Genomic DNA, 22,979 nt, shown 5'->3' with positions numbered 1-22,979 from the left:
AAATCTTTCTTTCGACTCCTCGGCTCACCGACCCCGCATCAATAATAGCCACATCACAGGGTAATTGTGATGATTCCATGAGTTAATACGTGTATGCTACCATCCATTCCAGTGCTTTCTGGTAGCGATATTCTATAAATTTCCATGAGCACTGAATTAGTGAATTCGGAACCAACGCCCCTAGAGAAATAGGCTCCGGCGAGCCTCAGGTCACAACATTCCGTCCACCCATCAATACAGAGCGCGCCTTCCTCAGTAGGAAATCCTTGCAGGGGCCCGGGTGCTTCTCACTCACCAGATGATCATGAAGAAGGGCACTGCAAAGGCTTCTGACGTGAGGCCGTGGACCAGGGACTGCAGCGAGCTGGGGAAGGTGCTCACCGTCTTGGGGATCACCTCCCAGGTGGTGTTGAAGTTGGTGAATGGCCCACAGGCTTTCGAGGAAGGGATGCTGCCAGGACACAGACCACGGGGCTCAGCGAGAGGCAGAGAGCATAGGCTGGGCGTCCCCCACTCTGCGCGCCCACAAGGCTTTGTTAACAGTGACTGGGGAGGAACCGCTTGACCTCATGGGCCTTCTAGAATATTCCGGCCCCAAATGCTTACCCTGGAATTTCATCAAGTCTCTAGACCTGATTTCCAGTTCACAAGAAATTCAGGACAGAAGAGCAAGTTAAATGACACCAGGAGAAAAGAATCAGACAAACCCAGAATGTGGGGATTCTATCCTCCAGTCTCTTTAATTTGGAGGTGAGGAAACTGGTGTGGACTCTCTCTGAAGAATCAAAGATGAAGAGAGAGTAACGAGACATAACAACCAATGGGTGAAACTCGAAAGACCTCATTTTTAAAATAAAGCTATAAAAGACTATTTTGAGACAACTGGGGAAATTTGAAAATGGCAGAAATATATTAGCATGAATTTTGTTAGGTGTGACGACATTATTGTGGATACGTATGGAGAATGTTCTTATTCTTAAAAGCTGTGTGCCTCAATATTTAGGGATGAAAAAAAATGCACGCATAAAGACAGATAAAACGAATGTAGCAAAATGTTAACAATTGGGACATCCAGGTGAAGGGTATATGAGTTTTCACTGTTGGTGTTTCTTCAACTTTTCTATAGATCTGAAATTTTTCAAAATAAAAAGTAGGGAAAAATTTTTTTAAATTACAGTGGAAAAAAAATTGAAAACAAGGCCTACAAAGAATTGTCTAAATTTACATCATAAAGTCCTGTGTACAAGATTTTCCATTGCGGCCCTATTTTTTTAATTAATTAATTTATGTATTTATTTATTTATTTGCAGGAAAAGATTTGCCCTGAGCTAACATCCACTGCCAATCTTCCTCTTTTTTTCCCCCTCCCCAAAGCCCCAGCACATAGTCGTATATTCTGGTTGTAGGTGCTTCGAGTTCTTCTATGTGAGCTGCCGCCTCAGCATGGCTACTGACAGACGGGTGGTGTGGTTCCATGCCTGGCCACTGAATCTGGGCCGCCGAAGCAGAGCGTGCTGAACTTTACCCGCTGGGCCATCAGGGCTGGCTCACTGCAGCCCTATTTTTCGGGATAAAAAAAATTCCTGGAAACAACCTCAATTGTTTAAGGAAATGGATGAACGATTTATGTTCCTGTCATACAATGGAACACTAAAGAACCACTGAGAGACACACATAGATAGAAGGTGACTGGCTCCCTGAGGGAAACTAAGTACTTGGGAAGTTGGATTGGAAAATGAATTTCCACGCTCCACTCTTTTATACTTTTTAAATTTTGTGCCCTGTGAGTGCATTTCTTATAAAAAAAAAACAGTTTAAAAGAATGAGAGTTCTGTATTTGCTGGCATGGAAAAGAGCACAATATAAAGTTAAGTGAAAAAAATAAGCTGCCAAACAGGGTTACAACACTCTTCCATATGTGGTTTTTTTTTAAATAAACACATTTTTCATAATGAATTTCTGGAATATTCATAAAATGTTCACAGTGGTTACCTCTGGAGAGTGGGACAAAAAGGTGAGAATAAGGAGCAATTTTTTCTCTTTAATTTATACCCTTCTGTACTGTTTGGATTTTTTAAAATGTTTAATATATATTACTATAACAAGAAAAAACAAGAAAAAATATATATATACTCAAATTAGTTAAAAAATAACAAAATCTGCGAGACAGATTCCAAGTTCAAGGATTTTAATTTAAAGATGAAGAAACAGAATTCCATGAGAGTGTAAGTCAGGGATTAGCAAACTACAGCCCACGTGCCAAATCTGGCCCACCACCTGTTTTTTTATAAATAAAGTTTTATTGAAACACAGTCAGACCTGTTAGTTGACACATTGTCTATGGCTGCTTTTAAGATACAACAGTAGAGATGAATAGTTGCTACAGAAACCATATGGCCCGCAAAGCCTAAATTATTTCCTCTCTTGCCCTTTAAGGAAAAAGTCTGCTGGCCTCTGGTACATATGGTTATGCCACTAGGGAGTGGCATCAATGGGGTGTGAACCTCAACCTCTGATCCTTTTCTGGTCTTTCCAAACCGCACACCAGACTCTACATTCCCTTCTACTTTTCCCTACACTCCAAGTCTTCTAGAAAGAACATGTATTATTTCATCATCAGAAACAAACAATTCCACACGGGGACTAGAAGAGAGGTCCTAGGAAAAGGGAGCTGGGTAGGACAGAGCCAGCTGGCGCTCTCAATAACAATGCTAACCCTGCAGATGCAAGTTCTAGAAGGTGACCGACATATTCCAGCTTCCGGATGGAGATTCTGAAACACGGGTGGGCCTGCCTAAGCCAGGAGCGACTGACTGACCTGCAGGTGGAACCCCGGGAGGAAACGCAATAAAGAATGTAATGGACCCTTTAACATGAGAGGGACATGTCAGGAAGCAAGGAAATGTTCTAGAAAACAAAGCCATATTTACCGTGCCATGCTGATCGTCAGCGGTATGATAGCCAAACACAGCCCGATCAGCAACACCAGCAGGAAGAAGAAATTAGAATTGGACGCTCGGAACTGCCTCGGGGAAGGTCTGCAGGTGTAAATGAGACTCACCTATGGGCAGAGGGACACAGAGAAACAATGAAGGGCGGTGAGTACCGCTTCCTCGGCTGAAGGAGCACATTCTCGCATCTCGGTGGGCGTGTGAATTGGTATGACCTTTCTGGAGGGTCGTCAGCAATATAAACCAAAATGAAAAATGTTTACTCCAGACTTCAATATTGGGGAATTCATCCTGATGAGAAAACAGGAAGAATGGCCCCAAATAACATGCACATGGATATTTACTGCTACAGTTGTTGATAACAGGGAGTAACTGGAAGCAACCTGAAGAGCTATCAATGGGGGTTTCTTAAAGGTGAAAGGGCACCCGTACAATGGAGTACCAGCAAGCCCTTAGAAAGGACGAGAGAGCAGCTTCAATCCTGCCCGGCTCTGAGAGATGAAAAGGGCAGACTTCAGGACTCCGCACTGGGTGACCTCATGTAAGTTTTTAAAAAAGTATTCTTTATAGAGGTTTAACTATGTATGAAATAGATCTGTAATAATATATAACAAATTAAGAGATATTTTCCTTGAATTTCTTACAAGCGTGTTTATTTTTCCTATATATTAAAAATAACTATTTCCATTCAGAGAAAAAATGACTTGAAGGAAATATCAAGTGGGGAGGGGGGCCGGGCAGAGGAACAGCATAAAATTTCTCCTTAATAGTTTAAAAAGCTACATGACTGGGGGGCTGGCCCCGTGGCCGAGTGGTTAAGTCCGTGCGCTCCGCTGCAGGCGGCCCAGTGTTTCGTTGGTTCGAATCCTGGGCACGGACATGGCACTGCTCATCAAGCCACGCTGAGGCGGCGTCCCACATGTCACAACTAGAAGGACCCACACCGAAGAATATACAACTATGTACTGGGGGGCTTTGGGGAGAAAAAGGAAAAAATAAAATCTTTAAAAAAAAAAAAAGCTACATGACTGGGAGGGCATCGAGCTCTCCTGACTTCAGAGTAGCCAGACCATCTTGTGGGCCAGAGGGGACCGAGTACCAGGGACACTTGGTGTCCTGTCGGGGGGCAGCCACCAGTGGGGCCCGGGGTGTCCGACCTCAGTCCAGCACCCATGAACCCTTCCACTACCCCCATGCTGCCCTTACTGTGCTACACCCCAGGAAAGCACTGGCTAACAACATCTTCTGGAGAGGGAAAAAGCTCCTGTGCGCTTTCTCACATCCGTCTCTCCTCCTCGGCCAACTCAAGTTCCCAAAGGAAACCATCAAAACATTTTTCAAAGGCCAAAACCTCCAGGTAGAAAGTTTGGCCCAGTTTAAGGCCCTACTTGCCAAGTTCAGAGTTTAGGCTCTGGAGCGAGGTAAACCTGGGCTTAAATCCCAGGGTCACACGTGTGTCACACACATAGTCACAAGTGTGTGACCTCGGACCAGTTACTTAACCTCTCTGCACTTCTGCTTCCTAGTTTATGAAAAATGGTTGATAGCAGCCCCTCCTCCAAAGGGTGGGTGTAAGCATTACAAGATAATCTATGTAAAGTGTTCAGCACAGTGGGGGCACGTGGTATTACCATCACCTGCTATTATCATCATCATTACTCTTATTACTATTATTATCCCCATGTCTGAATCCTCAGGGCTTAGCATAAGTGGGAATCAATAAACGTTGGGCTTGTTAACAGACGGTACCTCTGGAAGAAGGAATGGAAGTTACTGTACACACAGCTGAATTGCCTACATGTTGAATAGGGAGCACACATGGCCTCTATAATAAAGAAAGTTCGGTCAATAAGCCCAGATAAGTGAGTCATCTGCAAGGCCACTTCACCCGTGAAGTGCTTAGTTCAGGCCCAATGCCTGGGGCCTGTGAGCTGTTCAAGGACCAACACAAATAACTGAGACCCGAAAATAAACGTACCGGCTCCAGAATACGAACAGAAAATGACAAAATTTAAATTAACAAAAGTTTGGTTAAACATCACCAAAACGTACCACTGTCAATTGATCGATCAATTGCAATTCAACTCTTCATTAAATATAAAAACAACATTCAAATCATAGGAGGATAACAGTTCTTAACAAAACTCTCAAAATTATAAACATGAAAATCCAGTCAAAGTCTTTTTTCTAGAATAAAAACATATCAAATAAGGGATGTGATTTTGATAACGTCTGAAGGGATGTTGGGTGGGTGCCAAGCATACACGTGCCCAGGGCCTTACAAGGTCAAGAACGGTCCAGGTATCAGCCCCCTCTCCCCTCCCCTCCTTACCTCTTTCACATAAAAGATGATAATGAATTTCAAGGTCGCAATTGCAGGGAGAAGCGGGGAGAAAAAGGCTCCGATCCAGCAAATGGTTTGCCCATAAACAATCCCCAGCACGTTATCAGGAATGGCAAATTCCTGCTGCCCCCAGCACTGGATCAGCTTTGAAGACGAACAGTAGGTCACCAGGAGCCTGGGAACACACAGGACAATTTCTCACCTGGACTACCAGCGTCTGCCAAGGCCACAGAACCACGCCCACAAACTCAGGGTCAATTCCACACACACTTCCCATGGAAACCGGCTAGTCCTACGTCCAGAAGATGCAGAATACCGTGAACTCTGGAATCATCAAGACCAGGATTCAAGTCTCAGATCTACAACTTACCAGCCAAATCAATTTAGACAACTGCTTTGACTTCTTTGAGCCTCAATTTTCTCATGTGGAATGTGGGGGAATTAACACAACTTACTTCACCAGGTGGCGGTGACAGTAAACGACAGGAGCCCGGTCTGTGCTGGGGCTGTGCCACTCAGCGCAAACAGCAACCCGCAACCACACACAAAATGGCTTATGAGGACCTTACCACCCAGCATGTGACATCCCAGCATTCTAGAAGCTTCTTACAGAAACCCTAGGACCAGTGGCCTGAGATAAACAAACACAGTTGTTCACTGTAGCACTGTCGTGGATTAGCACAAATACTGGAAACAACCGAAATGTCCGTCAGTCGGGGCTACACTGACAAATTATAAGCTCTGGATACAGTGGAATATTATATAGCCCTTAAACTGAATGAGGGAAATCCACGTGTCCTGACGTGGAAAGCTGTTCACGCTCTTTTGTTTGTTTGGGGGAACAAAAGCAAGCTGTGGACCAACATGGATGTCCCATGATCCCATCGATGGGGGTAAAGATCACTTCCAGCAAGACTGTGTGTTTACTTACACACGTATTTATGCAAAAGTGTTTTTATTTTTAAGGACTGCTGGGTCCACCCAGCAGTGGCCACCTCTGAGGAGTAGGGTGGGAGTGCAGAGTTGGGGTACGGTAATGAAACAGAACTCTCACTATTCTGCAGACTTCTCTATTTGTTTAAATTCTAAATGTTTAAAATTTTTAATAAGCACACATTCTCGTTATTCATGAGAATAGTGATAAAAGCGAGCATTGCGATGATAATCATGATGGCGATTGGTAGCGTGTGGGTGAGTTCTGTGGGATGGAACGTTCTCAGTACTTTTATTGGCTTTTTCTCATTTAATCTTCACAACAGTGCCATGAAGAGGGTACGTCTACTATCTCCATTGCACAGGTGGGAAAACAGGCACAGAGCTTAAATAACTGGGTCAATGTCACGTGATCAGCCAGTGGCCGTGCTGGGGCTTGAACCCAGATCAGGAATTGTGGCCTCCACTGCAGCCGGGCGGGTCTCCACTGACAGCGCCCGTGGCTGTGCTAATGGCAGGACATCGCCTCCACGGAAGTCTGGTGGAAAGCAGCCCCATTTCCACTCTTATGCTGCCTTTCGAGGGGGCGCCTAATGGATGATGGGGTCGATGGCCTGGAGCTAATTGAAAGTCACCGGATGGTTGTCAGCGGTTTCCAGGGACTGTGGGACCATCCAGCACTTTGTGAAGAGCAGCTGTGACGGGAGCCTCCACTGGGGATGGGGGCAGATGTGGGAGGGGTCGTGGGAGATAGGGGTACCTCTCACACTTACTTTCTAGGAAAATCCACAAAAAGTGTCACAGCCAAGATGATGATGAGGTCGAAGATCATCAGCTTGTACATTTCTTGCCCAACTTGGGTCTCCCAGCACTGAAACCAAAGAGATGGAGAGAAACTAAGATCCGACTTGGGGTAGAGAAAGCCAGGCTCTCAGACTCCTCCCAACGCCCTTCCATCCCCAGATCCTACTGCCTCTGGAGGCCACCAGCTGATGCTCCTCTGAGCTCCTGCACAGACCCTGATTTTCAAGCCCTTAGAAGTGCTACACAGCGAGAAAGCGCGTCAACTGGGATTCAAACCCAGGGCTTCAAGGGCTGTTCTCTCAACCTTGAGGCTGTCACCCCAGAATGACCCACCCAGCAGGACGCTCCCATCCCCGCAGCCTCACCGGGTAGAGTTTCTGGTTGTAGCCACAGAGTTCACAGGAGTAGTTATCACAGGATGTAATCTTAGAGCCCAGGGTGAACACCAGCACACAGATGGTGGCCAGCCGCATAAAGACACACCTGAGGGAAGAGCGGGAGAAGGGAGGGTGGGCAGGAGGCCTCGGGGGGGCTGGCCCCTTGGACCTGGGGCTACGGAGCAGAGAAGCTTCAAAGCAAACCCACAAATAGGCACAAAGTTTGTGTTTGGGATTATGAGAAAGTTCTGGAAACGGACAGTGGTGACGGTAGCACGACACTGGGAAGGTACTTAATGTCATTGAGTTGTACACTTAAAGATGGCTAAAATGGTAAATTTTATGATATATATATATTACCACACTTTTTTTATGGCAGAAAAAAATCAGAAAGCTGCCAATTCCTGAATCCACGTTTACGTGGTCACCCTACAGAATATTACGTGTTTCTGAAAAGAACTATGTGAGTCTTATAAGTATCAGCTTTGAGAGATGTCTGATGTATTGAGAAGTGAAAAAAGTACTTTGCAGTGTTTTGTGTAGATATGATCCTATTTTTAAAACAAAACAAAACGTGTGACCCACGCAGATGAGGGGTGCCTGGGGAAGCTGGAATCAAGAAGCAGGGCAGAGAGCGCTAATTTTTTTTTTAAAGATGCTTTTCTATTGTTTGGTTTGTAATTTAAAAAACTAAAATAGAAACATTAAAAAGTGGGAGGAAAAAAAAGGCAAACCCCACCATCTGTTCCCGCTTCTCACTCCTCAGCATGCCACCTGACACTATGTGCCTGCTGGAAGGATGCACGCACCCGGCACCACCCAGGAGGGTTCCACAAGTGAAAACTGAAATGAAATCTAATAAAAAGTGTCTGAATCTACACGGGAGTTTACAGCGACCATGGGGCACAGAAAAACAACACACGCCACGAAGAAACAATGAGCAAAATCCAGTCCAGCGGACATTCTACAGGACAAATGCCCCAGTTTCCTCCTCAGATCAGTGGCATAACTCAAGGGGAGGGGGAATTCTTAGAAGAATAAAAGGGGCTTAAGAGATATAACAACCAAGCAGAGCGTGTGGCCTTGGTTTGGAACCTGGTTTGAATCAGCAAGTCGTAGAAAGCCATCTGCAAAAAGGGGTGATGATGGTTACATTAAAAAAAGAAAGCCCTGGGCCCGGCCCAGTGGTTCAGTGGTTAAGTGTGCACATTCCGCTTCAGCGGCCCAGGGTTTGCCAGTTTGGATCCCGGGTGTGGACATGGCACTTCTTGTCAGGCCACGCTGTGGCAGGCGTCCCACATATAAAGTACAGGAAGATGGGCACGGATGTTAGCTCAGGGCCAGTCTTCCTCAGCAAAAAAAGGAGGATTGGCAGCAGATGTTAGCTCAGGGCTAATCTTCCTCAAAAAAAAAAAAAAAGAAAAAGAAAAAGTCTTTGTCATTTAGAGATATACTCAAATGTTTATAGGTCTGAGATTTGCTTAAAACAATCCAGCAAAAGTGAGGGGAGTAGATGAAACAAGATTCACAAAATGTCGGTAAAAGTAAGTGATGGGCACCTGGGAGCTCATTTGCTCATTTGAACATTTCCAAAATAAAAAGATTTTTTTAAAACATGCAAATGCAATCTGAGGCGTTTGAGAAGCAGAAAGGAAAGGCTCCAGTTTTACCCAGTCCCTGCCTGGTCCTCTTCAACTCATTTGTGTTAATTAACTCCCCGGACCCTGCTTTAACCTGTCATTTCTTTACTTTTATTTTTTTTAATGAAACTGAATATTTATTTAGAATGAGAAGAGATATCACAACAAGTTATAAAAAGTCAGCTTGGGGGCCGGCCTGGTGGCACAGTGGTTAAGTTTGCACGTTCCACTTCAGCAGCCCAGGGTTCACTGGTTCAGATCCTGGGTGCAGACGTGGCACTGTTGGTCAAGCCATACTGTGGCAGGCGTCCCACGTATAAAGTAGAGGAAGATGGGCACAGATGTTAGCTCAGGGCCAGTCTTCCTCAGCAAAAAAAAAAAAAAAAGAGGATTGGCAGCAGATGTTAGCTCAGGGCTAATCTTCCTCACACACACACAAAAAAGTCAGCCGTAGCGCCCACAGTTGGTGACCTGGCCACATTTTCTTGGTGTTCACTATTCCAGCAGATGCCTCAGGTTCCTGCGGCAAGCACTTATAACTCTCCTCCCAAGGCCCATGCATGGGGGCAGTGGGTGGAAGTGTGGAGGAGTTAATGCCTCTGGGGGCCAGCCACCCCTAGGCGGTAGAGGATAAATACCTGGTTGGGTGGGGAAACGCTAAGATATTCCCACACAAACTCCCATGTTATTTTTAACATCTTCAGAGCAACACTCCCTCCTACGGCCCCACCCTATGCCCTCAGTTGTCAATGTTCTAACACATGAACCAAAAATTTAATACTGCCGAGTAGACACTTAAGTCAAAGAGATTTCACTGCATGTGCAAATTCTGATTCATTCATGGGGAATGTCTGAAGGCTGAAGAGGATGCTCAGCGCAGCAGGAAAAAGTGCCACAATGGATTAGCAATGTCTGCCACGGGCAAGGGAGAGGGCAAGGGGTGACCTGCTTGGCATGCCTAGACATTACCTAAGGATGGTCAGCCGGATCTCAAAGCCTGGGGAATAATCCTCATAGTGGATGATCTTGGCAAAGATCATTGGGGTGACAAAATTGGCCAGCGTGATCACAATAGAAGGCAGGTACAATATCAAGAGGTTCTCTCCAAAAACCATCTTGTCAATTTCCTACGAAGACAACAAAACTGGTGAGGAGTATAGTAAGGCAAGTTGCATCACAAATGAGTTGACCGTTAAAGAACTCAACTACACGTATGTCAAGTCATTATGCTCTATACCTTAAACTTATATAATGTGCTATGTTAATTAGATCTCCGCAAAGCTGGAAGGAAAGAAAAGAACTCAACTATACATGTTTAGCACACAAAACGAAACACATATGTCATTCAACATGGCCCCTAAACATAAACTATTTCTTTCCTTGTGTGTTCAATTAGAGGAACCATGATCTAGTAGCATCCTGGAAGAAAAAGGAGCTCTATTGGATTTTTTAAGATGAAGATTCTTGCAGAGAGGTGGGGCAGATTCTTGGGGCCAGCCCAGTGGCACAGCAGTTAAGTTCACATGCTCTGCTTCGGCAGCCCAGAGTTTGCCAGTTTGGATCCTGGGCACAGACCTACGCACTGTTTATCAAGCCATGCTGTGGCAGGCGTCCCACATATAAAGTAGAGGAAGATGGGCACGGATGTTAGCTCAGGGCTGATATTCCTCAAAAAAAAAAAAAAAAAGAAAAGAAAAGAAAAGAAAAAAAATCCATGTATTCTGTACCAGTGGGCAATTTAAAGTATTTTCAAGGCTGTATTACTAATTGACTTGGAATAGCCATTCTCTACTTCTTTCAGAGTAAGAGCATATGTGGTTATCTGGGATAAAACTAAATTTCCTAGCCTGCTTTGTATAGCCATCTGACTATATTCTGGCCAAAGGGATGTAAGCAGAAGTTTTAAGCGCAACCTCCAGGTCATGCCCTTGAAGGCAAGGGAGGTGCCTTCTCCACCTCCTTCACCTCCTCCCCATTGGCTAGAATGTGGACATAGTGAGCTACTGGTACCATATAGAAAAAGATGCATCCTAAGGATGGCAGAGCAACAAGATGGAAGGAACCTGGGCCCCTGATGACTGATTTCACGGAGCAGAGCCACTAGACCAACTTGGATTTTTAAAACCACTGCTATTTTAGGTAAATTGAGACCCCAGCTGATAAGCAGTAGAGTTGGGGATTAAATGCAGGAAGTCAAGCCTAGATTCGAATATTGTGTATCCCAGGAGGAATTCCAGTCTATTTTGGATGCTTTTTATTTCTATTAAAAGTGGAAATTCGTCACCTGTGATTTTCGGTTCTCCATCCTATCAGCCAAACCTATATCCCCATAAGTAAAACAGAAACGATGATGCTATCTGCCTCAGAGGTTTGCAAGGCACTTAGCCTAACACCCAGAGTAAGTTAAATTGGCTTTCACGGGGTACTCACCTTTTTCATATGCTCCTGCGAGAATATAGTTGCTCTATAGATTGCGTAAAAGCATGCCGCTAAAACGGCCAGAACAATACAGTTCAAAAACAGTCTCAAAGAGTAAATCCGTATCGTTTCCTCTGAGGTCCTTTCTGCTATTTTCTGCCGTATCCTTTCTTCCTCCAGATCTGCCTGAGGATCAAAGAAAAGTCATTTGTGAGCATTGGGAGGAAGGAATATTCTGGGGTGGAACCTGCGATTCACTATACTCTCCCCATCCATCTTTAAGACTTTCTTTAAATATTCTTCTCCCCCAGCCTACCTTCCTAGACCAAGCCCAACTAGTTCTCATGTCTACTAAAGACCTGCGTCAAGGGAGAACCTCCTGTTTCAGACAGCAATTAGACTTTGCAATAAATGTGAAAGCAGAACTGTAACGTACTCATGACATCACTTCTATGTAGTATGCCTTATCTCTTTAAACAAATGATACATTCGATTTGGGTCCTTCCATCTTACTTTATTAAGCTTTTGATATAAAGGGCCCCTCCTTTTTTTGGTGGGCTTGGTCAAGATGCTATTATTCCTCCTCTCCTTATTAATTTGGAAATTCTCTTCTACTTTTTCATATTCTCTCCACTCCACCTTTCCATCACAGTACTCCTTCTTTGTCCTGTTTCTGCTGGTATAAGCAGCGTTCATGACAGGCTCTTCTCAGGTGGAAAAATCACAGTGTAAGGTGGTCGGGGAGGAGGGAAGACACCATCTCCTCCTCGTCGCTGTCGTGTCCCCACCTCCCATCCCAGCCCCAGGTCACCAGCTCCACGCTTGATCCATCTCTGGAAGCTGTTCTCCACAAAAGCTCTAGAAAACGACATACAGGAAGCTCGCTGCGACAGCCTGGCCCCCACCTAGCTCCTCTGCAAGCTGCAGGCCCACCTCCCAAGGCACAAGCTTGCTGGCCGGAGAAAACCCGGCACACTCACTCGGAGCTCATACCGCAGGCTGCCATGCTTCAGGTCCGCCATGCTGCGGTTGGTGATGCAAAAGTCCCAGCCAGCGAAGATCTTGTTGCAGTAACTCTGAAAGTGCTCTTCACTCCGGATCAGGTTGATTTTGAACCCTTCCACCGACCTGATCCCAAAACACGATTACCCTTCTTATAAGAACAAAAAAAATACAGGCCCAAGGATTGGCTTTGTCTACGATTAAAAAGTTACAAATGGCTGCATTTTCTATTTTGACATAATCAAGTTTGGGACCATTTTAAATATATGTGGCAGCTAACCAGGCGTCTCATTGCTGAAAATCATCTCCTTTCATCCATCCAATGGCTCTTCTCACAGCTGGAATAAAATCTAAACTCTTTTAACACAGCCTAGAGGTCCTGCATGATCCTGCATGATGCCATCCTTCCTCCCATATGGCCACTCTGCTCTAACTACAACAGCTTCTTTTCCTCCATAAACACACAAACCTCTCCTCCTGCCTCAGGGCCTTTGCACTTGCCATTCCCTCTACCTTCTTCTGGGAGTGTTCTTTGCCTGCCTCTTCCCATGGCTGTCTCCTTCCCATCCCTCAGGCTTCAGCTCAAATGTCACCTCCCTGGCTTCTTCACCACCCCATCTCAAGTTGTGACTCCCACTTCATAGTAGTCTCTTTCATTTCCTTCACAGTAATGAACCTAATCTGCAATTATTTATCTGTTTACTGCTTATAGCCTCTGACCCTGACAAATTTTAAATTCCTTGAGAGCAGGTACCCTGGTTGTCTTGCCACCTTTACATCTAGAATGCCTGAACCATAATATGGCCACCTTCCAATTGATGGATAAATGAGTGAATAAACGACTTACATAGTAAATTAACCAAATATTTAGTGAGCATCTTTTTAGGTCAGATGCAACTCTGTGGCACACTTCATAATTATTATTCATTCAATTACTTTCATGGAAAAAAATACGCCCTATTTATATCAAATACTTGATATAAAAACGCCAAATGCCACAGACTCTAGATGGAACAGGGTATTTTTAGGATTTGCAACAGAGTTGTGAAGACAATACAAGTATAAGGAATTATGGCAATCAGTCATTCTGCCAAAGGTTCATAGCAAAGAATTTACATCAGAACCACCTGGGGTGCTTTTCCAAAATGCAGATTACCAGGTGGTTTTATACCTTGAGATTTTTTTTTTTCTTTTGAGGAAGATTAGCCCTGAGCTAACATCTGCTGCCAATCCTCCTCTTTTTGCTTAGGAAGACTGGCCCTGAGCTAACATCCATGCCCATCTTCCTGTACTTTATATGTGGGACGCCTGCCACAGCATGGATTGCCAAGCGGCGCCATGTCTGCACCCAGGATCCGAACCGGCGAACCCTGGGCCGCCAAAGCGTAAGGTTCGAACTTAACCAGTGCACCACCGGGCCGGCCCCTACCCTGACATTTTTAATTCGGTAGGTCTCATGCGGAGTCCAGAAATATGTCATTTTATAATGCTCCATGGTGATTCCGAGGTCCCATCCCAGTTGAAAACCTCTGATTTAGACTAAACCCACATTTTACAGATGAGAAAGCGAAGATCCAGAGAGGAAAATTATTTCCCTAGATGCAGAGAGTTAGTGGCAGAACTGGGACTAGTTTGATGATGAGGATGATGATGATTCTAATTTAACAAATGTCCCCAAGGTGCCAGGCCCAGTGCTAAGTTCGTTACCTGTTTCAGTTAATCCTCCAACAACCCTCCCTGGTGTGTACATTTCACAGATGAAGAAAATGGGGCTCAAAGAGGTCCAATGACATTTGAACCTTAGTCTCTGGACCCCAAAGTCCACACTCTTCGCCATTCTTCAGCCCTTCCCCATTCCATCACACCCCTCCCTCCGGCCAGTCTTCCCCGGGAAGCAGTCCAGGCCCTGAGGTGAAGCAGCTTGAGTAAGATCTGGAGAGGGATTCACTGTTTGGCTGATAAAGCGTCTTTCTTCTTCAGGGCCCCTGCCAAGGCCCCGGGAGGGCCTCTAGCAATGTGTTCATATGGTCTTGTTTTCATTGTTTATAATTTACAAAAGATATTTTCATATTCTTTGTCTTAAAGAAGGCCCTTTCAAATTGTCTAAACTGCAGGCCCATAAAACTTGGATCTGCCTCCCACCCCCCACGTTGGCAGAACAGCAAAGCCAGAACCCCAGTCAACCAACATGTCTTTACGGAGCATCTCTCTGCCCTCAAAATGAGCCACTGCTCATTCTCGTTGGTACACTGTCCGATGAGATGCGGGGGATGGGCACACGTGAGCTAACTTTCATCTCCTAGATTCTGACTCAGGACATAAGTGCCACCTGGGCTCTGGGGCTTTCTCTGTGGTGGCGAACCCAGGTCCCCGTGGAGGGCAAATTCAGTCCCCAACATCCTGGTCTCTTTTAGGCCTGTGCTAAGGAGCTTTACAGCCCCATGGCTTAGAGCACTAATCAGGCTCTCCTAAGGACAATGAAGTGGGTAAGAGAGGTGCCCATCCATGACCGTGTCTGCCTAGCAGCCCTCTTGGGGCAGAGAGAGCAAGCGTCCATCACAAATGTGTGGTTCTCCTTCCACAGTCCAGTGTTAGTGCTGGGAACCGGCTGCCAGCCAGAGACAGCATCTCCCAGCATCCCTTGCAGTTAGCTATGGTCATGGGACTAAGCTGTAGCCAATGGAACGTGAGTGACGTGCACCACTTCCAGGCCTAGCCTGTGCTTCAGGACCATCACCTTCCACATGATATCCCTCCACGGTCGGGTTCCCTTCCAGCCCTCAAGAGGAACTTCAAAGCCACATGCTGAAGATGGCTGGACTTTGGTCAACTTGAGTCCCAGAAGGACTGAGAAAGAGTCTACCACACTAACCTGTGCCCTGCTCAGAACTTCATGTAAGAAAGACAGACAACTTATATTGTATTGGGGCCATTGTACTTTTTGGGGACAGTTGTTGGTTAGTAATAAAGTAATTAATATTCCTTGCTTTTCTTTTCTTGGGTATCGGTGTCTCCCGCTAAACCACTTGTCTACCATGGGAAACGCCACGTCCTCATGTGATCCTAACCCACTGGCCACAGTTAGGAGGGTCAGAGGGCTGAGCAGTTGAATCATAGACACCTTGCTCCCTGTGGCCACAGGTGAAGGGTCAGGGTTGGGTACCTGAATGAAGCAGAGCCAACAAGTTTCTTCAAAGGATCTCTGGACCTGTGACGCAGGGAGTCCACATAAGGTAGCCGCCACCAGGAGAATCAGACATGAAGGAGCCCTTGCTTTTGGTTGTTTTGAGGCCATACCTACATCCTTGTCCTTCCTGTAATTTGGAGCGTCCTGCCTTCCTTGGTTCTCTGAGCCACTCAATTCCCCTTTGTCCCAGGTAGTGAGAGTTGGGTTCCCGCCATTTGCAACCCAATAGAGACCTGGTACCACAAACACCAGATCAAACACAAGGTTGAGGGGATGGCATTGGCGAATGTGTGCATTGGCGAATGTGTGCAACAATGATTGACCGAAAACTCCAGGCTGCTGCGCCAGCTCCCAAATCCTGCCTCCATTCCCTCCAGGTCTCCTCAGCCTCCAACACACTCATGAACCTCTCCCCAGGAAGTTCACCCCTGGACTCTGCCCAACCTTGAGCAAGGGCTCCCAGAGTCCACGGACCTCCAATAAACTCCAGCCTTCAAGAGTAATTCAAGGAGAACACAATGACAAGATAAATTTTACCTTTTCACTATCCAAAGAAGGCTCAGGGCCAGGTAGGCAATTGTGCTTAACAAGTAAGCCAGAGGCAAATCATAAGTGAAGGTCTGAAACTTCACCCCGTCAATGGTGTAATGTCCATAAAAGAGGCAGGTCTCCTCCAGGAAACCCTGAAACAGAGCCAAAGACTGAGGTCAGACTGGTGAGCTCACTGCAGGGGACCAGGAGACCAGCATCTGCCTCAAGGAGCTCATATCCCAGCATCACTGCTCCTCCTTGAATCCCCAGAGACTGGAACAATCCCAGCAGTGTACAGGGTGCTCAGTTAGCATTAGGGGAATAAAACACAGACAAACCCTGAGCATTAAAAATACACAGGTATAGGAGGCTGTCCTGGTGGCGTAGTGGTTAAGTTTGCACATTCCGCTTCAGTGGCCCAGGGTTCGCAGGTTCCAATCCTGGGTGCAGACCTGCACCACTCATCACGCCATGCTGTGGTGGCGACCCACATACAAAATAGCGGAAAACTGGCACAGACATTAGCTCAGTGACAATCTTCCTCAAGTGAAAAAAGAGAGGAAGATTGGCAACAGACGTTAGCTCAGGGCCAATCTTCCTCACCAAAGCAAAAAAAAATACACAGGTATATGATCCAAATATGAAATTAAGAAAACAATTCCACATGCAATAACAGCAAAAAGAATAACATACCTGGGAACAGACTTAAGAAATGTAGTGTAAATCTTATATTCTTAAAACTACAGAACAGGGTGAACAAATTAAAGAAGACTTAACTAAATGGAAAAACATTCCATGTTCATGGATCAGGAGATCCATGGCAATAGTCCTCAAATTGATCTACAGATTCAACACATCCCTATCAGAACCCCAGCTGGCTTCTTTGTAGAGACTGACAAGATGATCCTAAAATTCATATGGAATTGCAAGGGACCCAGAATAGCCAAAACAGTCTTGAAAAAGAAGAACAAAGTTGGAGGACTCACACATCCCAATTTCAAAACTTGCTACAAAACAACAGTAATCAAGACAGGGTGGTACCAGCATAAGAACAGACAGACAGATCGATGGAAGAGAACTGAGTCCAGAAATGAACCCATACATCTATGGTCAACTGATTTTTGATAAGGGGAAAGAACAGCCTTTCAAGAAATGGTGCTGAGACACCTAGAGAGCCACGTGCCAAAAAATGAAGCTGAATTCTACCTTACACCATATATAAAGATTAACTTAAAATGGATCAAAGACCTAAATGTAAGAGCCAAAACTATGAAACTCTTGGGGCCGGCCCTGTGGCCCAGTGGTTAAGTTCACACACTGCTTTGGTGGCCCAGGGTTTCACCAGTTTGGATCCTTGGTGTGGACCTAGCAGCGCTCATCAAGCCATGCTGAGGTGGCGTCCCACATAGCACAGCCAGAAGGACCTATAACTAGAATATACAACTAGGTACTGGGGGGCTTTGGGGAGAAGAAGGAAAAAAAAAGAAGAAGAAGATTGGCAACAGATGTTAGCTCAGGTGTCAATCTTGAAAAAAAAAAAACAAAACTGTGAAACTCTTAGAAGAAAAGCTAACTCTTCATGACCTTGGATTTGGCAATGAAATTCTTAGATATGACACCCAAAATACAAACATTAAAAGAAAAAGTACATTGGACTTAATCAAAATTAAAAACTTTTGTACTTCAAAGGACACTATCAAGAAAACGAAAAGACAATCCAGAGAATGGGAGAAAATACTTGTAAATCATATATCTGATAAGGTACTTGTATCTAAATGTATGAAGAACTCTTATAACGCAACAATAAAAAGACAGATAATCCAACTAAAAACTGGAAAGAGGATCCAAATATTTATTCAAAGAAGATATATAAATGGCCAATAAGCACATGAAAAGACGCTCAACATCATTACTCATTAGGGAAATGCAAATCAAAACGACAAAGAGATTCCACTTCACACAAATAGGATGGCTGCAATCAAAAAGTCAGATAACAGCAAGTGCTGACAAGGATGTGGAGACACCAGAATCTTCATGCACTGCTGCTGAGAATGTAAAATGGTCCAGCCACTTTGGAAAAGTCCGGTAGTCCCTCAAAAAGTTAAACATAGGATTACCGTTGGACCCAGTGAAGCCACCCCTAGCTATAGACCCCAAACAAATGAAAAGATATGTCCGCCCAAAAACTGATACATGAATGTTCGTAGCAGCATTACTCCTAACAGCCAAAAGGTGGAAACAAGCCACACGTCCATCATGAACAGATAAACGAAATGTAGCATTTCCACACAATGGAATCTTATTGGGCCACAAGAAGGAATGAAAAGACTGATAGATGCGACACCACGGATGAACCTTAAAAACATGCTCAGTGAAAGAAGCCAGGGACAAAAGACCACATAGGATATGATTCCATTTATAGGAAACGTCGGGAAGAAGCATTTACAGAGACAGAAAGCAAATTAATGGTTGCTTAGCGCTGCTTAGAGGGGACTGGTAGGTGATAGAGGGTATAGGGTTTTTTTTTTGAGGTGATGAAAATGCTTTAAAACTGACTGTGGTAATAGCTGCACAACTCTGTGAATATACTAAAAGCCATTGAATCGGACACTTTAAATGGGTGAGGTGTAGGACGTGCGAATTAGATCTCAATAAAGCTGTTAGCAAAACAAACAAAAACCAAAAAAAAGACACCAAGAGTGCTCTATGTGAAAATATAGTGGAGGAAAGTCCATGACTTCTTATGGTGGGAATAACTGAACACCTCAAACTCCTCCTTGATAGCAGGAAAATTCTAGGAGAGTGAGGAAGAGAACACACACAGAAAGCAGAAATGGTATAGGCGGGACATAGATGTTCACTACAGCATTGTTTATAAAGGGGGAAAATGGAAGCAATCTGAATGTCCATCAATAGGGCACTGGCTAGATAGTGAAAAATCCATATTATAAAATATCAAGCAAGACCATGTCAAAGCATGAGAAGTGTCAAGAAGGCTATGAACCATGGTGTTAAAAGTTTGGTGGCCTCAGGGGAGGGGTACTTTCAATTTTTACTCTATAAATTCTATATTTTTTACGACTACTATATATTTTTACACTGCGCAATTAAGTAAATTTTTTAATAGAAAAAAGAAACATAGAAACAGAAGACGCTATCTTCTTTTTAACTCTCCCGAAGGCAGGGCACATGGGCCATAAAAACTTGCCCAATGACTTGAAACCTGTTTATATTGCCCCAGGCTGATATCAGGGCTATAATCAATCTATCTCTCAAAACAATATGAATTACAGGGCAAAGGTCCGCGGGGCCTGGGAAGTAATTTTTCTGATTTGATAATGAGCTTGGCTCAACTGTACTTAGCAAAGACAAACCACTGTGGGATGTCTCTGGCTCTCTCTCTCTTAGGCCCACTTAAATTATTAATAATAAAATTAAAATTCAGTTTCTCGGTCACACGAGCCACATTCAAGTGCTCGAGAGTTAGTGGCCACTGCATTTTACGCACAGATCCAGAACATTCTCATCACTGTAGAAAATTCTTTCGGACAAGGCTGTTCTTTATCATGCATACTTTATTGAACATTTATGATCATTTATGATTAAGTGCATCTAAGTCTCCTATGAAATCTTTCCTATAAAGAATAAGGTTATGGTGTGTGGAGACCTACGAACAGAAATTCCTCTTGTGGGATATAATCTAAAGAAATGGGGTTAACAGTAGCTCTGGGATTTGATTCCACTCTGCTTTCACTAGCAGTGTGACCTTGGGTGAGTCACTGAATTTCTTGTCTCCTTGCATAGTGGATATTTGCATCGTATCAGTTTTCTTATTTGCATAGCATCAGTTTTCTCATTTGCATCATGGACATTTTAACACCCACCTGACAATTCTTCTCAGTTGTTTTGAGGAAAACATGAGATCAGAGATGTGAAAACCACTTTTTCAAAATCAAATGCAGTAGACAAATTCAAAGCTTTCTACTTATCTACTCAGAAAAGCAAAAGTTCAATGACAAGGCATTTTAAGACTATAACTTTCAAAAAGATATTTTTATATATTTGTATTTTCTAAACACCTAAAGGAGGGGTTCTCAACCAGGGGCGATTTTGTCCTCCAGGAAAAGTCTGGAGACATTTTGGTTTGTCACAACTGCAGAACTGCTCCTGGCATCTAGTGGGGAGAGGCCAGGGATGCTGCCAAACATCCTACAGTGCACAGGACGGCCCCACAGCAGAGTTACTGGACCTGAAATGTCAATAGCGCCGAGGCTGAGAAATCCTGGTCTAGGGGGCAGAGATGGCCACTATTCATAGCTGCAATCTTATTTGCTGAAAAAAGTGGGATAAAAAAACGAAAGCTCACCAAAAAATCATTTTTTAGAAGATTGAAAAAAACTTTTTGGAACTACCATAAGAAGGATGAGATTAACTCGACTTTATTTGTTTTTTTTTTTTTGAGGGAAGATTAGCCCTGAGCTAACATCTGCTGCCAATCCTCCTCTTTTTGCTGAGGAAGACCGGCCCTGAGCTAACATCCGTGCCCATCTTTCTCTACTTTATATGTAGGACGCCTGCCACAGCATGGTGTGCCAAGCCGTGCCATGTCCAAACCCGGGATCCGAACCGGTGAACCCCGGGCCACCAAGAAGCAGAACGTGCTCACTTAACCGCCGTGCCACCGGGCAGGCCCCTAACTCCACCTGAGAGCAAGGGGTGTTAACCTGTGATTAGTAGACTTTTAAGGGATTTCAGGGAATGCGTATGTATGTGTAATTTCTGGGGAGAAGACCCATGGCTTTCATCCAGGTGGCCTAGGACCTCCAATGCTAAGGTTTTTCAATGTCAGAAAAATTAAATAAATTCTATCTGGGTTTGTTTTTACTGAAACTTTTTCCTATGGGGTAACTCAGTATTTCATTGCAGGTCAATACGAAGGTGGCAGGGACTAGAGAAAGGCCTGGCTGAAATGACAAAGCTTATTTCCTCTTTATTCTGGGGGTGGGGGCAGGGCGCAGTGCAGGTGAACGCAATCCTTGCTGCTGACGTCATGGCAAATTCTTTTACTGATACTTTGGCGAACACTTGTGTTTGACTCTTACTGCAGACATTCAGGCAACTGATCTTTAACTTATTTGCGGTATACTGAGGATGCAGAATTATGTTAAATACTTACAGTGCCAGAGAGCAAGTCTATGAAATAACTATAAAAGTAAATGAGTCCAGAGCTACTTATTGGATACACTGTGCACTGGATATCTGTGAAAAACAAAAACAAGAACGTCAGTGGGATAGTTTCAGTCTCTGCGACTCGTCCATCATCATTTGTGTATACGTGCGTGTATACGCATATACGTTTAGATATGTCACACAGAATTGTGTACGGATGTGTTTGCAAGTTGGTGATTTTCTATTTGCAGTCTGAACCCCAATGCATCAAGTACAATAGCATTTTCCCCTTTCACTATTTGGGGATCTGGGGATATATGTTTCTTCTATACATTTTGTTTGTGGGTCCACTTACGGTAATGTTTTCTGCTTGTATCAGTATTTTGTGTCTTGGGGTTCACGTTTGCACGTGTTTTGGAATATGTGACTGATATAATTATTATTTCATTTTAAGCACATCTAATTTTAAAAGATCTCTGTGTGTGTGTAAACAACCATGTGGCTTCATTCGAAAAATACATATATTTACATACGTACAATTAACCAAGAAATTGTTTGAATATCAATCTTAATGACACTATCTTTTCCTTGAATAACTAATTTGCTTCCTCTGTATCAGTCAACTATTGCTGTGTAACAAATAACCTCAAAGTCTCAGCGACTTAACATACCAAACATTTACTTTCTCATTCGTGGATCTGCAGTTGGAGTTCATTCAGCCGATTCAGGCTGAGCCGGGATGGACTCCAGGCTTCTAGCTGGGCTCAGGTCTCTCCACGTGACCTCACTCTGGGGCCCAGGCTGCAGAGGCAGTGGCTACCAGGGGACACTCTCCTCCTGGCTCTTGTCATAAGGCAAGCCAACCACACAAAGCCATTTCAAGCTAACACTGCACCAGACAAAGCGAGTCCCATGGCCAAACGCAAAGTCAACAGGGCAGGAAGCACATTCACCCTGTGGGTGCAGGTGTGGTGACCCTGTTGTAGCCTGTGTCTGACTCAGAGCCCCGCGCATAGTAAGTGCTCAATAAACACTTGTTGAAGTCATGACGAAGGGAAGGAAGGTCAGAAGAGGAAGAGAGGGACTTCTGATCCTTTCCTTAAGGGACAAAGTTTACTAGGTAAGTTAAAAAAAAACGTGTGTGTGGCCAGCCCAGTGGTGTAGTGATTAAGTTTGCATGCTCCACTTTGGCAGCCTGGGGTTCGCAGGTTCGGATCCCGGGCACAGACTTACGCACCACTCATCAGGCCATACTGTGGTGGTATCCTACATACAAAACAGGGGAAGATGGGCACAGATGTTAGCTCAGTGACAATCTTCCTCAAGCAAAATGAGGAAGAATGGCAACAGGTGTTAGCTCAGGGCCAATGTTTAAAAAAAATTTTTTTTTAATTATGAGTATTGCTTAAATAATAATTTATACTTTTAAAATTTTCTATATTAAAAAACAGAATTCATATTGTTTTCAATTACTTATAATTTTAAAACAAGCATTTATTATTAATGAACTAAGTATTAAATAATGAGGTGTCATCTGAATAATAAACAACCATCTCATTATTTAAATATTTAAACTCATTATTTAAATTATTTAAACTGAACGCAGGGTTTCCACACAGCAGC

General features: G+C 44.2%; 1 protein-coding gene across 5 annotated transcripts in view; it reads right to left on the bottom strand.

Annotated features, from left to right (window-relative positions):
* The window catches only part of TMC7 (transmembrane channel like 7), a 49,018-nt gene that overhangs the window by 4,271 nt on the left and 21,768 nt on the right, over positions 1–22,979 (bottom strand). For 3 of the 5 annotated variants that reach the window (XM_044747145.2, XM_014853466.3, XM_044747144.2), the window contains exons 5-14: positions 21,364–21,446; positions 16,194–16,339; positions 12,448–12,595; positions 11,480–11,653; positions 10,019–10,176; positions 7,398–7,515; positions 7,002–7,099; positions 5,284–5,470; positions 2,931–3,061; positions 296–451 (exon numbers count right to left, since the gene is read on the bottom strand). In XM_044747145.2, the coding sequence (XP_044603080.1) occupies positions 296–451; positions 2,931–3,061; positions 5,284–5,470; positions 7,002–7,099; positions 7,398–7,515; positions 10,019–10,176; positions 11,480–11,653; positions 12,448–12,595; positions 16,194–16,339; positions 21,364–21,446 (1,399 nt within the window). The remainder of the gene's footprint in view (positions 1–295; positions 452–2,930; positions 3,062–5,283; positions 5,471–7,001; positions 7,100–7,397; positions 7,516–10,018; positions 10,177–11,479; positions 11,654–12,447; positions 12,596–16,193; positions 16,340–21,363; positions 21,447–22,979) is intronic. The other 2 variants (XM_070484852.1, XM_070484853.1) reach the window with 1 other exon arrangement.

This window comes from Equus asinus, chromosome 14 (assembly GCF_041296235.1).
Source record: "Equus asinus isolate D_3611 breed Donkey chromosome 14, EquAss-T2T_v2, whole genome shotgun sequence".
Taxonomy (NCBI): domain Eukaryota; kingdom Metazoa; phylum Chordata; class Mammalia; order Perissodactyla; family Equidae; genus Equus; species Equus asinus.
This window is presented reverse-complemented; position numbering and strand designations above follow the sequence as displayed.